This window comes from Arachis duranensis, chromosome 4 (assembly GCF_000817695.3).
Source record: "Arachis duranensis cultivar V14167 chromosome 4, aradu.V14167.gnm2.J7QH, whole genome shotgun sequence".
In the NCBI taxonomy this organism is placed as follows: domain Eukaryota; kingdom Viridiplantae; phylum Streptophyta; class Magnoliopsida; order Fabales; family Fabaceae; genus Arachis; species Arachis duranensis.
In genome coordinates, this window is record NC_029775.3 from 3,108,407 (window position 1) to 3,121,964 (window position 13,558).

Here is a 13,558-nt window from a genome sequence, read left to right on the forward strand (position 1 = left end):
ATTGATAAGAAAATAAAAAAATTATTATTAAAAATGAGATTAAAACTTAACCCAATATTAAAAAATTATTATAATTATATGAGTAAGGCATATGATAAGGTGGAATAGCACTTTATTTGATTTATATTGGAGAAGTATGGTTTTGGCTCCCGGTGGATCATGTGGATTCGAGAATTAGTGACAACTGATTTTTATTCTATTATTGTGGAAGGACAACCCTATGTTTCTTCAAACCAAATAGAGGTATTTGACAAGGAAATCCTCTATCTCCCTATCTTTTTCTTTTCTGTGCAGAATGTCTCTCCTTCTTGCTACACAAGGCAGAATAAAATAGACTAATTCAGGGTCTTCAGTTATATAGGCGATGTCCCAAGGTCAACCACCTCCTCTTTGCTAATGATTCCATCTTATTCTGTAAGGCTAATCTTGAAGCATGTTCAAACATCCTGTATTTATTGAATTCTTATGAAAGTATCAGTGGTCAGAGGGTAAATCTTAATAAATCTGTTGAATTCTTTAGCCACAACACTCCCTCCAATACTCGTACACTACTGGCTAACTCTATGAATATTAATCATATTGGGGTTCAGGATAAATACCTTGGTTTGCCTTCTATAGTCTCTAAATCGAAAAAGACTTCTCTTAGTATGATCAAAGAGAAGGTTCGGAAAAGAATCCAAGGGTGGAAGCGCAATCTTCTATCGACAGGTGGTAGACATGTATTGCTTAAGGTAGTGGGAGAAGCTATTCCTATTTATACATTGTCTTGCTTCAAGTTGCCTGATGGTATAATTTCAGAAATCCACTCTCTACTTTCTCAGTTCTGGTGGGGACAAAAAGATTCTGAAAGGCGGATGGCTTGGATTAGTTGGGACACTATGACTCGCCCACGAAGAGAATGAGGTCTTGGATTTAAAGATCTCAGAATCCAAAATCTGGCGCTTTTAGGCAAACAGTTTTGGCGACTCGTAACACAGCCTACTTCCCTATTATCCAAAACCCTAAGAGGTAAATACTTTAGCAATGGTAATGCTATAACGGCAGAAATTGGAGTCTTACCTTCTTGGGGATGGAGGAGCATACTGGAAGGTCGAAAGATTGTTGAAAAAGGTCTTAATTGGGTTGTGGGTACTGGAGAGAATATCTGAACTTTTGAAGATCCTTGGCTGCCTCTTCCGTATCCTTTAGGCTGCGTTTGTTTCTAGAGATATGACAGAACATGACACTGAAACGGAGACAATAGGACGGAGACACTAAATTTTATTTTTGTGTATTGTGTTTAGATACGATGGACAAGACACTAATATAATGTCTAGTATGATGTTTGGATACACATGGACAAGACTAAAATATTATATGAAATGACTAAAATATCCCTATGATTCCAAATTTTTTACATCAATACAAATTAATTTAATAAAAAATGAGAGTACGTAGGAGTACAGACAGAACTTGAAAAAAATATTTGAAGAGGCAAAAAATTTTAATAAAAAAATATATTAGTATTTATATTAAAATAAAATTTATAAATATAATTATTTTATTTTAAAATTTATTATTAATATGTATGAATATAAAAAAAAACTAATTTTTTTATTTAAAAACTAATTTTTCTTTATAAAAAACTGATTTTTCTTTAAATTATATAAAATCAATTACAATTTATAAATTAACTTTTAACATTTTAAAAGATTAATTTTATTTTTGATAATATTTATCTTTCAAATATTTTAAGATTAATTATTTTTGTTATTATTTTTATTACAAATCAAATAATATAATATAAGGTTAAAATGGTATTGAAGTAAAACGACAAAAAGAAAAGAATTATCTACCCCCAATAAAAAATTCTACAGAAAGGAGAGAGTACCTGGAAAATAAAGAGATAGAGAAAGAACAGGAAGAAAAAAATATCTCTGAACAACGCAATAGGAAAAATAAGAAGGGATAATAGTGGAAAAAAAAAACAAAATTATAAAATTGTCCGTGTCCACTCTTCCAAATCCCGTATCCATCATTGTCCTTCGTGAAAGAGTGGACACAAAAGTATAAAAAACTGTCTCGGAGATAATATGTCTACTGTTCATGTCTCTACTTCCAAACATTTTTTAAACAAGTGTTGTCCATGTCTCCGTGTTCTGCCCCCGAAAACAAACGCTACCTTAATGATTTCTGATATGTCAAATAGACAGGCTATTTCTGAGTTGTTCTAAGAGTTAAAGATCTGATTACTGAATATAGGAATTGGAATCAGAATCTCATTCAAGAATTATTTTTTCAAGACGTTGCAAACATGATTTTATCAGTTAAAATTCAGGAGAGTAGGGACAAATTGCAATGGAATTTGAACAAATCCAAGCAATATGATACAGCTTCAGGTTACAGAATTGGCTATTTATTTTACCATCCGCCTTTGGAGCTTTGCCCTAATTATATGCAGCAGAAAAAGCCGTAGATTGATCTATGGAAGTTGAACTTGCCTCACAAAATTAAGCTATTTATTTGGAAAGCTCTCCATGGCCGGCTTCCGGTGCTTGCTCAGATTCATCACCGCATCCCATCTATATCACCAATATGCCCCTGCTGTCATGAAGCAACAGAAACAGTTATTCATTGTTTGATCGATTGCTCTAGAATTAAAGATGTATGGTCTCAGAGTTATCTTCGTGATTGTCTTCCCCCTCAGAGTCCTAACGACCTTTGGACATGGTGGACTGCATTAACAGAGATGCTTAACCCGTTGAAGAATGCTGACCGTAATCCTCAATTGCTTGCCATCATTTGCTGGAACTGCTGGAAAGCTCGCAACCAATTGATTTTTGAAGGTTCTACTTCAATGCCGTCTGTCATTCTAGCAAGCTCTGTCAAGTTGTTCCATGAAATCCAAAAAACTCCTAGTTTAGGTCGTCTTCTCCATGAGGCAAACTCTTAATGTCATTCAATTTGATTTATCATTCTTTCTTCGAGTAAAGACCCAATCCGATCCTTGTCCATTTTCACGAATGACAAAGCGATCCCTATAAAAAAAAGGGACATTTCGGTCCTTAACCTTTTTATTTTGAGACAATACGATCTATCTGTTAAAAAAATTGTTAAATAATAATAAAAATTAATTTTGTGAAGGTTTTATTTGTATTTTGTGGGGGTTTAAAACCCCCACAAAAATCTTTTCAACAATATAACCAATTACAACCACTACTACCACCACCTTTTTCATCCTCATTATTATCACTCCTACCTCTATTATTTTTATTGTATAACCATACTTTATCATCATCATTATCACTCCTATCTCTACTGTCATCATCACCAATAATAATATCATCAACATTAAAGTTCTCTTCTTTCATGTCTTATTTGATGTTATTTTTTTTCTTTAAAGGTATTACAATTACTTTTTTTTTGCGACATCATTTTTATCAATGGTTTTTCTTCATTTAACCATCATTGGTGAAGGAATTTTTCAAAAACAAATTTATTAATAGTTTGTGGAGGTTTAAAACCCCCACAAAACTAATTTTTGTTATTATTTAATAAATTTTTTAACAGATGGATCGTATTGTCCCAAAATAAAAAAGTAGAAAGTCGAAGTGTCCTTTTTTTTGACAGAGATCGCTTTGTCCTTCCTGAAAATGGACAAAGATCGGATTGAGTGTTTACTCTTCTTTCTTCTTCAAGAATTTTCTTCATTTTTGGATCACCCACCTTTTATTATAATGTCTTGCTTTTAGACATCTTTATATTTCATTTTTCAATAATAAATGAAATATAACCTACTATTTAAAAAAACAAAAAAAAAGTATTACATTATTTTACGCTAATTTTTTTCCTTATAGCTCGAACTTTCCTTTCTTCAATAAGTACCCTTTATGTGTATAGCTCAGGAGAATAACCACCAAATAGAGATTGTTGGTTTATTTCTTTCATGGTGGTTGGGGTTTTAACTTTTAACTTTTTCAGAGTCAATTTAAAAAAAATAATAATAACTAATAATCAATTAATATCAATTTTAAATTTGTAGTAATTAAATTTTGAGTTTAGCTATTAAAATAATTATTAATAAAAAATTTAAATATTTATTTTAGAAAAAATTCCACTCTCCTCTCTGAAAGATGCTAAAATAACACTTTCTTCCCGTCCATTTATAAAATGTGCATTCCTATGATGCTTCAAATTTTTAAAAATTAAATAACTAATTATTTACAAATTATTATATTATATTGAGATTTTATTTTTTTTAAAAAATATTCTTATTAACAAAAATAATTAAATAGAATTTTATGATAATTAAAGTTTAATTTAATTATAACTTATTCTATTAGTTTAAATTATTTATTAAAAACTAGTATCTAACGTAGCCTTCAAAGGAACCAAAGAAAAGGACTTACTATATATATAATCATGACATATGTTTCATTTTTTTATTAAACCATCCATAAGGAAATCAAAGAAAAATAAAGAGTAATTTATATGTATACACATTTACATATATAATCATGGATCATTTTTAATTATAACACCTAATCACTTCCATTACATTAATCATCAACTTTACCTTATCTTTCGTTTCATTCACCGAGCCTTTGAAAAAAAAAAGAGAGAGACCGAAGCTTTTCTTGAGGAAATCGTGGTCTTCACCAAGACTTTCGACTTCGATTTCTTGAGATTCGTAACTCCAATAAAAAATTTAATACGATAAAAATGTTCGTATCTTCCTTCTCTACATATTGGCGTTACTTTTGTTTGGTAGAAGCTAACGGTGACGTAGTTCCCCTTCTCCTTGAATTCAGCCAATTGGAGTTCTAAGAGGTACAGACGATTTCTGACGTTTTTTTCTTCAGCAACTCAATCAAAAAGTTTTTCCAAAATTTTTGTTGTAATTTTTGCACAGAGGTAAAGTTTGGTAATTTTATAATAATTAAATGTGAATTTGATAAGTGAATGTTTGTTTCATTGATTATTGATTGAATTTAATTGAATTTATGTCGAATTTTGTGATATATTGATATTTGTGATTAGTTTGGGGTTTGGTCAGTTTAAGTACAGCCAAGAACAGAATTATTTTGATGAATTCGGGGCTGGAATGTTGTTGGTAATCAAGTGGAATTGGGAGATTTGATGATGACATTGAGATTTAATAAGAAATGAATTGATGACATGCTTTGAGATATGGAAATGATTCGATTTGGGAAGCGGTTGGATTTTAATTGGTTTAATTTTATAATTTCTTTTATATTAGAAATGGTTTTGATTTATTGGAAACGATTTGAAAGAATCTAAGAATTGGTTTGGATGGGACCCAAGAAGGGTGGTAAAGCCCGAGTTTTAGGGGAGATGCTGTCGAAATTTTGTTATAAAATTTAAGACTTTGTTTGAAATATTATTTTGAAAAATATTAGATTTGAGAGGTTCTATTATTTGATTTTTGATTTATTAAGAAAATAGTTATGTTTCGAGTTTAATTCATTTTAGAAAAGTATATGTTTTGAGTTAGATTTATTTAGTAAAGAATTATTTTACGATTTTAAATTATTTAAGAGAAGTATTATGTTTTAAAGTTGATTTAAATATGAAAAGGGCTTTGTTTTGAATTTGACTTAAAAAATTTTATTCGGAGGAGTTTAGTAAACTTTAAAAGTAATTGAATTTTGACTGAATAATTTTGTTTTGCGATGTTTTAGAAAAAGTTCAAGAATTAATTTTAAGGATGGAACTGGGATTGGTGTTGGCTTTGACATTGGTTTGTGTTGAAGGTGCACAAGGGGAGTGTGAGAACAGAGTAGTAGTGGAAACAGAGAGAAGAAATGAGGGTTCTTGTTTTCTCAGTGTACTGAATGATGAACCACACTTTACACTGTTACACCAATCAGATATATATATTGTTCATCTAACCAACTGAGTTAGAATAATTAGGAGCTAACTAAAAATTCTGTTATAGGCTACTTGTCTAACTAACTTGTTGCTACAACTAATGAATCAATTAACTAATTGCTAAGTTAGTACATCAAGTAACACCCTCCCTTAAGTTAGGAGTGTGTAAGTTGACCAGTCCTAACTTGCCAAAGAGTGTGGAGAACATAGACGGAGGCAGCGGTTTGGTCAAGATGTCCGCAACCTATTCAATGGTAGAGATGGGAAGAAGATGAATAAGACCTTCTTGAAACTTGTCGCGTAAAATGTGACAATCGGCCTTTATATGCTTCGTGCGCTCGTGGAACACCGGGTTGGAGGCGATGTGAATTGCAGATTGGCTATCATAGTAGGTGCTAATGGGCTTAGTGAGAGGCATTCCCAAGTCCTTCAAAATGAAACTGAGCCAAATAGCCTCCTTAGTAGCAGCGGCAAGCGCTCGATATTCAGCTTCGGTTGAACTACAAGCAACTGTCACTTGCTTTTTGCTCTTCCATGAAACCAGGAGAGTGCCGATGTAGAAGCAGTAGGCTATCACAGATCTTCTTGAATCAGAACATGCTGCCCAATCGGAATCAGCAAATCCAGTGACACAGAGATCAGAGGTGGCTGAGAACATTATGCCAATGGCAGGTGAAGCTTTGATGTATCTGAGGATTCGATGGACAGCACTGAGGTGAGAAGTAGTGGGGTGGTCAAGGTATTGACTCAACTTTCTAATGGCAAAGCTAATGTCAGGCCGGGTGTTGGTCAAATAGAGCAATTTGCCAACTAACCTTCGATATTCTGTAGAATCTGAGAGGGGAACGCCTTCAGTTTTGCTGAGTTTAGTACTGTAGTCCATAGGAGTAGAAGCAAGCTTGCAATTCTCAAAACCAGCATCCTTCAAGATGTCCATAGCATACTTTCTTTGATTAAGAAGAATGCCCTCTTTTGATCGCGCAACCTCCATCCCAATAAAAAAATTTCAAATCTCCATTGTCCTTGATTTTGAACCTATCATCCAAGACTGTTTTGACAGCATTAATTTCTCCCAAATCATTTTCAACCAATATCAAATCGTTAACGTAAACCAATAATGCAGTGAATCCAAATTCAGTTTGCTTAGTAAACAAACTATAATCAGCCTTTGACTGAACAAAACCCAACTCAACCAGAACATATTTTAGCTTTGTATTCCACTGTCGACTTGCTTGTTTTAGACTATAAAGCGACTTTTCAAGCTTGCACACTTGGCCAGCTTTGACGTCCAACCCTTGAGGTAGTTTCATGTACACCTCCTCATCCAAATAGCCATGCAAAAATGCGGTATTGACATCAATTTGCTTGAGGAACCATCCCTTTGCCGCAGCCACAGCCAAGACAACTCTCAAGCTACCCAGCTTCATCACAGGGATAAATATGTCCCGATAATTAATCCCAGGGACTTGGGTGAATCCCTTTGCCACTAATCGTGCCTTGTAGCGTTCAATGCTGCCATCAGGGTTGTATTTCACTTTGAAAACCCACTTGTTGCCAATTGCCTTCTTGCCGGTGGAAGTGAAGTGAGCTTCCAAGTTTGACTTTGCTAAAGATCTTAGAGTTCATTCTTAATAGCATCAACCCAACAAGATTGAGTAATTGCTTCACTGTAGTGCTTGGATTCAATGTTAGAAGATATGGCTAGAGAATATGTTGTATGTGATGCAGAAAATTTGTCATATGACAAATAATTCGATAAAGGGTACCTTTCAGATTTTCGGAGTGGAAGCCGAGGAATGGTAGCATTTAGACAATGATAGTCTTGCAAATGTGATGGTGCTCTGTGAATTCTTGTTGATTTTCTTAACAGGGGCAGTGGTGATGCATGTTGAGGTGCAGGTGTGTGATTTTGTTGCATATTTGTTTGATTAGGTGATGGAGATTGAATTGGTGTATGTGTTGAATTGAAATTTTGTGGGGCATCATTATTATTGTTGGAAGTCTTAGTGTGTGAGCGGGATGCATGTGATGCTTGATGATTAGTGTGTGCTATGTGAGTTTGAAGAATGATGTCATATGCAAAGGGGTTAGTTTTGAACTGAATAGAAGATGCAGTATATGTGCTTTGGTCAGGGTGTGTGCTTAAGTATGGAAAATGATCTTCATAGAAGGACAAATCTCTTGAAATAAAGATCTCTCTAGTCTTTAGATCAATTAAGAGATATCCCTTGGTACCCTCTCTGAAACCCAAAAATGCACACCTTCTGGATCTTGGATCCAGTTTCTTTCGATTTGCTTAGAGTGTACCGGCATATGCCAAACACCCAAAAACCATTAAATGAAATATGTCAGGTAAAGAGTTATGCAAAGCTTGATAAGGTGATAAATTGTTCAAAAAATTTGATGGTAATCTATTCATGATGTGAACTGAATATGAAACTGCATATTGTCAAAAACACTTGGGGACATTTGAGTGAAAGAAAATTGCTCTAGTTATTTCAAGAATGTGTTGATGTTTCTGTTCAACAATACCATTTTGTTGAGGAGTTTCAACACATGATCTTTGGTGTAATATACCAGTTTCATTGAAGAAAGAGTGCATCAAAAATTCAGTTCCATTATCGGACCTTATACATCTGATTTTGCTGTCGTACTGTGTTTAAACAAAATTTACAAAGAATTTAATGAGATTAGCAACTTGAGTTTTTTTTTTCATGAAAAATACCAAAGTAAACCTTGTTTTATCGTCCACTATGGTTAAGAAATATCTATGTCCTCCCGTAGAGGGAATGGCCAGCGGGCCCCAAACATCCACATGAATTAAATCAAAAGAAGTTAATGAAACTGTGCTACTATTATTGAATGATAATCTCTTTTGCCTTGCTAGGTGACATGAGTCACAAGGCTGTACATCAGTGTCACAATAAATGAATCTAAAAATTTTTTTTATTTCTTTCATTCTATGAAATGGTGCATGGCCTAACCTAAAATGCCATAATTTTGTGTTTGAAATATTCAGTATTGGCATGTCTACATGAATTTTATTTGATACCTGTGTAATTTCTGATCACGCAGCATCATAGTTTAAGGTATAAAGGCCACCACACACTCTAGCTGCTCCAATCGTCTTCTTCGAGAGTAAATTCTGTATCTCACAATCGTCATCAGTGAAACTCATTTTACAATGCAAATGTTTTGTGGCTTTTGATACTGATATCAATTTGAAATTGAAAGATGGGACATATAATGCATTTATGAGGTACAGTTTGTTTGAAAATTTGATAGTTCCAGCTATATTGCTAATGGTTTGTGCACCATTAGGCAACCGAATGACTATAGGAGCTATCTTGAAATGAGTTTGAAAATCTTCTAGGCAATATGATACGTGAACAGTAGCTCTTGTATCTATTATCCAAAAACCATGTTTTGATGCAGAAATGTTTAAAGCCAACACACTTGACTTAAAATGCATGATATGCACTAAGTTACCTTGATGAGGTACTTGTTCCAGGGTTTTGATTTGGTTAGCATTGTGGATCTGCTTTGCCTCTCCCCTGTTGAGTAAAGCTAGTAGGGCTGATTTCTGCTCTGGAGTAAAGTCAACATTGGAAGTTCCATTTTCTTCCACACAGCCATAATCATCAATGCCATCGCCATTTACTTCAGCACTGAAATTCACTGCTCCCAAACCTCCGTTCGAGTTCAGATTTTTCTGTTTAAGATGAGGGGGAAAACCATGTTTCTTGTAACATACTTCCACTGTGTGGCCTCCTTTACTACAGTATGAACACTGCATTCTACCTCTTTCCGTTTGTCCTCTCCCAGAGTCTTGGAATCTACCTCCTCTACCTTTTCCTCTCCCTCTGCCTTGTGAGGTCTCAGCAGTGTTGAAGGAATTGGTAGAGTGTAATAAGATCTTGGGGTCTATGGTATCATCCATGGTCTGGTTTTACCTTTCTTGTCTAGTCATCATGGAAAACACAGCCTTTAAATCTGGTAGTGGCTCCATTAGCATGACCTGAGCTCTAACATTCGCAAACAGTTCATTAAGTCCTCTTAGGAATTTAGTTGCATGATATTCCATTCTATGTTTTCGCATTTCTTCTAATCCACAAGTACACACAGATTCACAATTGCAGGGTGGAATTGGCATGAAATCATCAAATTCTTCCCACAGTGACTTCAGTTTTGTGAAGTATTGTGTCACGCTCATTTCTCCTTGTCTTGGTCCGTATAGCTCCTCCTGCAATTCTGCAATTCGAAATCTATCACCCTCATGGTACCTGTGTTTCAGGTCCTCCTATAGCTCATATGCAACCTTGTTCCACATCACGCTTCGGGTGATTTCAGGGTTCAGCGAGATTTTAATCCAGGTTAAGACATATGTATTACATCTATTCCACAGTTCAAACAATGGATCATTCTTATCAGGTTTCTTTAAACTTCCATAAACAAATTTCATCTTGTTTTTCGATTTTAGGGCTAGCAACATCGCATTGCTCCAACTACTGTAATTCTTGCCATCAAGAATGGTAGAGATGAGGGGAATACCAGTATTTTCGGAAGGATAAAGGTAGAAGTGGCTCGATGAATCTTGACTAGGGTTGCTGCCATTCCTATTGAGGTGAGCCTGAATCGATGATATCTGGTTCAAGAACGCCGGATACCTTGAGGATCGAGGCCTTGGAAGGAATTGCCTTGGTTCATTCGGAATTGCTCTGAATTTTGAGTTGGATCCATCACTAGGTTTCAGATCATGCACTTGATGTGTGCTTCGATTTGAATTCTGAGCTTCTCTTTCCTCAATCACTGTTCCTTCTATTCTCACCTCTTTGGGTTCCACGCTCACCGCACCATGTTGAAGGTGCACAAGGGGAGTGTGAGAACAGAGCAGTAGTGGAAACAGAGAGAAGAAATGAGAGTTCTTATTTTCTCAGTGTACTGAATGATGAATCACACTTTACACTGTTACACCAATCAGATATATATATTGTTCATCTAACCAACTGAGTTAGAATAATTAGGAGCTAACTAAAAATGCTGTTATAGGCTACTTGTCTAATCAACTTGTTGCTACAACTAATGAATCAATTAACTAATTGCTAAGCTAGTACATCAAGTAACAGTTTGGAACCTCCGATTTGTAGGGTTTGATTTTGATTTGATTTAGAAACTTTATTTGATTAACTCAATTTAAAAAAATAATGGTTGTTAAGGATTTCTAATGAACTTAAGAAAATGAGATTGGTTGTTGCTCCCCTAAAGTTTAGAGCCTTTGCCGAGGGGTTTAACTAGTAAATGATTTCTCTTTGTCTTTTGAAAGAAAAATTAGTTTAAGTGAAATTGTTTTAAAGGTTCTGAAGAATGTCATAAAGAGGTGGTTTTGGTTTTAAAAGAAAAAGAACGGAAAAGAAAAGAAAGAAAGAACGAGTTGAGATAATTGTCTACCTGCTAAAAACGAGCAGAAATATGGTGGTGAGTCCACCAAGATTTGATTTCCAGAAATACATCGGCCAATCCAGGGGATGGTCACACTTGTAAGACAAAGGTTGCTTACAGAGGTTATCGATACATATATTGGCCAGAGAGAGCCTCACCTGTAAGACAGAGGTTGCTTACAAAGATTATGTTTGCATACATCGGCTCAAAAGAGTCGCACCTGTAAGATAGAGATTGCTTACAGAGGTTATGACACTGGAAACCAAACTCAGACAAAGGTTGCTGAGTTATGTCGGGAATGGGTCGAAATCGACAGATGAGCTCATTACCTACACTAGGGATAGACATGCATCATACTTGTTTGCGCATATTGTGAGTGTGTTTTCTATGATTGTGTGTGCTTGTGATTGGATTCTGTGTTCTATAATTGTTGAATTGGGTCGTACTTTGTTGACTGTTATTGCTGACCAAGTATATATAAAATGGATATAACTATACACCCCAACCCTACTAAGAACTCCCCAGTTCTTACTCCTTATCTCCACCCCTTTCAGCTATAGGTGCGAAGGCTTATTGTGAAGCGGTGAGAGTACAGAGGAATATGTTTACGAGTTGAGTTGTTAGAATTTGTTTTCCCCTCGCCTCATTAGTTAGAGTTTTATTCAGAGGGGTAGATTCTGTAATTGCTTTTGTATATAATACTACAATGTATTATCAATATTAAGTATGTGAATATGTGTTGTTTGTTGTTGTTGGAAAGATTATAAGTTTTAGCAAAAACCATCGACATATTTATGCGTAAAGGCTCAATATTATATAGATAATAAAAGGTACTAGGTTAGTAACGCCTTGCTTTTAGTGCGAGAAGGAGGTACTAAAAGTTAAGGTGTTACAATTCCCCTCCCTTATAACTTTTAAATTTTTTTTTCTTTAATTCATTTTAATTTTTTGTGTGTTAACTAATGTTAACTTTATCCATTTTAAAAAAAAAATAAATTATTTTTTACAAAAATACTCTTTAGCAAAAAATTTATTTTTGTCATTAAATTTTGCTTACTAAAATATCTTTTAATAAATTATTTTTTATTGATTAAATTGTATTGTTTTCAAAATATTTTTAAAAAAATTTGATAATTAAATTATTTTTTCTAAGATACCCTTCAATAATTTTTTAATTATTAAATTGTGATTTTACCAAATTTTTATTAACAATTATAGTTATATTTTACTATTAATTTTTTGATATCAATATATATTATTTTAATATTAAATAAAAAATCTTAATAAAATTATTTTTCAATATTAATATATATTAATGATTATACATATTATCGAAAAATGTTGCACTTTTAAAAGTACAACATTTTCATTGACAAATTTGTGTTATTCCGCTAGTTAAAATTTCAAAGAACTCCATCATTTTATATGGTTTGAAAATTTAAAGAGATTAGAGGAAACATAATTTTTTTTTTCAAGTTAAATAGTATGCATTTTTTAGTTGGTTTTCCTATTTGATTAAAAAGTTAATGCTGTTTTACTAAGGTCTAGTTTGGGTAAATAATTTAATTAAGTTTTTTTAAAAAAAATAGTTTAAATAATAAATGACTATATTAAAAGTAGTTTATAAATAAGTTATTTTGTATTTGAGTTTTTAGTTCTAAAAGTATTTATTTTATAGAAATGTGATAAAAAATAATAGTATTATGAGAAAAGTCATTTTTTTTAACTTCTCTATAAATTCTTAAATAATTTCTTAAAAACTACAATTTGATTTTAAAAATTACATCAGATATTAATACTATTATTTTTTATAAGTTAAAAACTAAAAAAAGTTACTTTTGACATTTTTCAAACGGCCTTAAGTCGACAAGTTACTTTAAAAAAAAAATCCCCTTTTTATGAGTTTTAATTTTTAGTTAATTCTTAATTCTTTCTCAGCACATATACGCACAAATTAAAATTCAAAATTGATAACAATATTAATTGGTCTAAAACCAAATCTACATTCACCTATTTGCACAGCACCAATCTGTTAGGCCACCGAATATAATGGCAAATTAGAGTTTCCAAATTAAAGCATTGATGTAGTAATGGTATTTGGTAGACAACCCAGTTTGATCGAAGGCAAATTAATTAGATAGGTACACCAAACAATCCCAGATAGTCATTCAATAACTATATAAGTATGAAAACAAAAAACCTTCATTTAACATGAAAAACTGAAAAACAAGAAGAACAAACATGTGGG

General features: G+C 33.2%; 2 protein-coding genes across 2 annotated transcripts; both read right to left on the bottom strand.

Moving 5' to 3' along the window:
- Window positions 1-6,115: 6,115 nt before the first annotated feature.
- LOC107482573 (secreted RxLR effector protein 161-like) lies at window positions 6,116-6,808 on the bottom strand. The gene has a single exon (XM_016103102.1). It carries the CDS (start codon window positions 6,806-6,808, stop codon window positions 6,116-6,118), a length of 693 nt encoding a protein of 230 aa, XP_015958588.1.
- Window positions 6,809-9,820: 3,012 nt separating this feature from the next.
- Window positions 9,821-10,728, bottom strand: LOC127746561 (uncharacterized). Its single transcript, XM_052260184.1, has 3 exons — window positions 10,721-10,728; window positions 10,275-10,589; window positions 9,821-10,154 (listed from the first exon to the last, which is right to left on the bottom strand). The coding sequence occupies exons 1-3, from the start codon at window positions 10,726-10,728 to the stop codon at window positions 9,821-9,823; spliced, it is 657 nt and encodes a 218-aa protein (XP_052116144.1).
- Window positions 10,729-13,558: the final 2,830 nt, after the last annotated feature.

Bases quoted from the DNA above. Each gene is read 5' to 3' on its own strand.
- LOC107482573 (XM_016103102.1), bottom strand. From the start codon at position 6,808: ATGGACATCTTGAAGGATGCTGGTTTTGAGAATTGCAAGCTTGCTTCT.
- LOC127746561 (XM_052260184.1), bottom strand. The intron at 10,155-10,274 runs GTGGAATAGATG...CCTGAAACACAG, and splicing joins AATGATCCATTGTTTGAACT to GTACCATGAGGGTGATAGAT.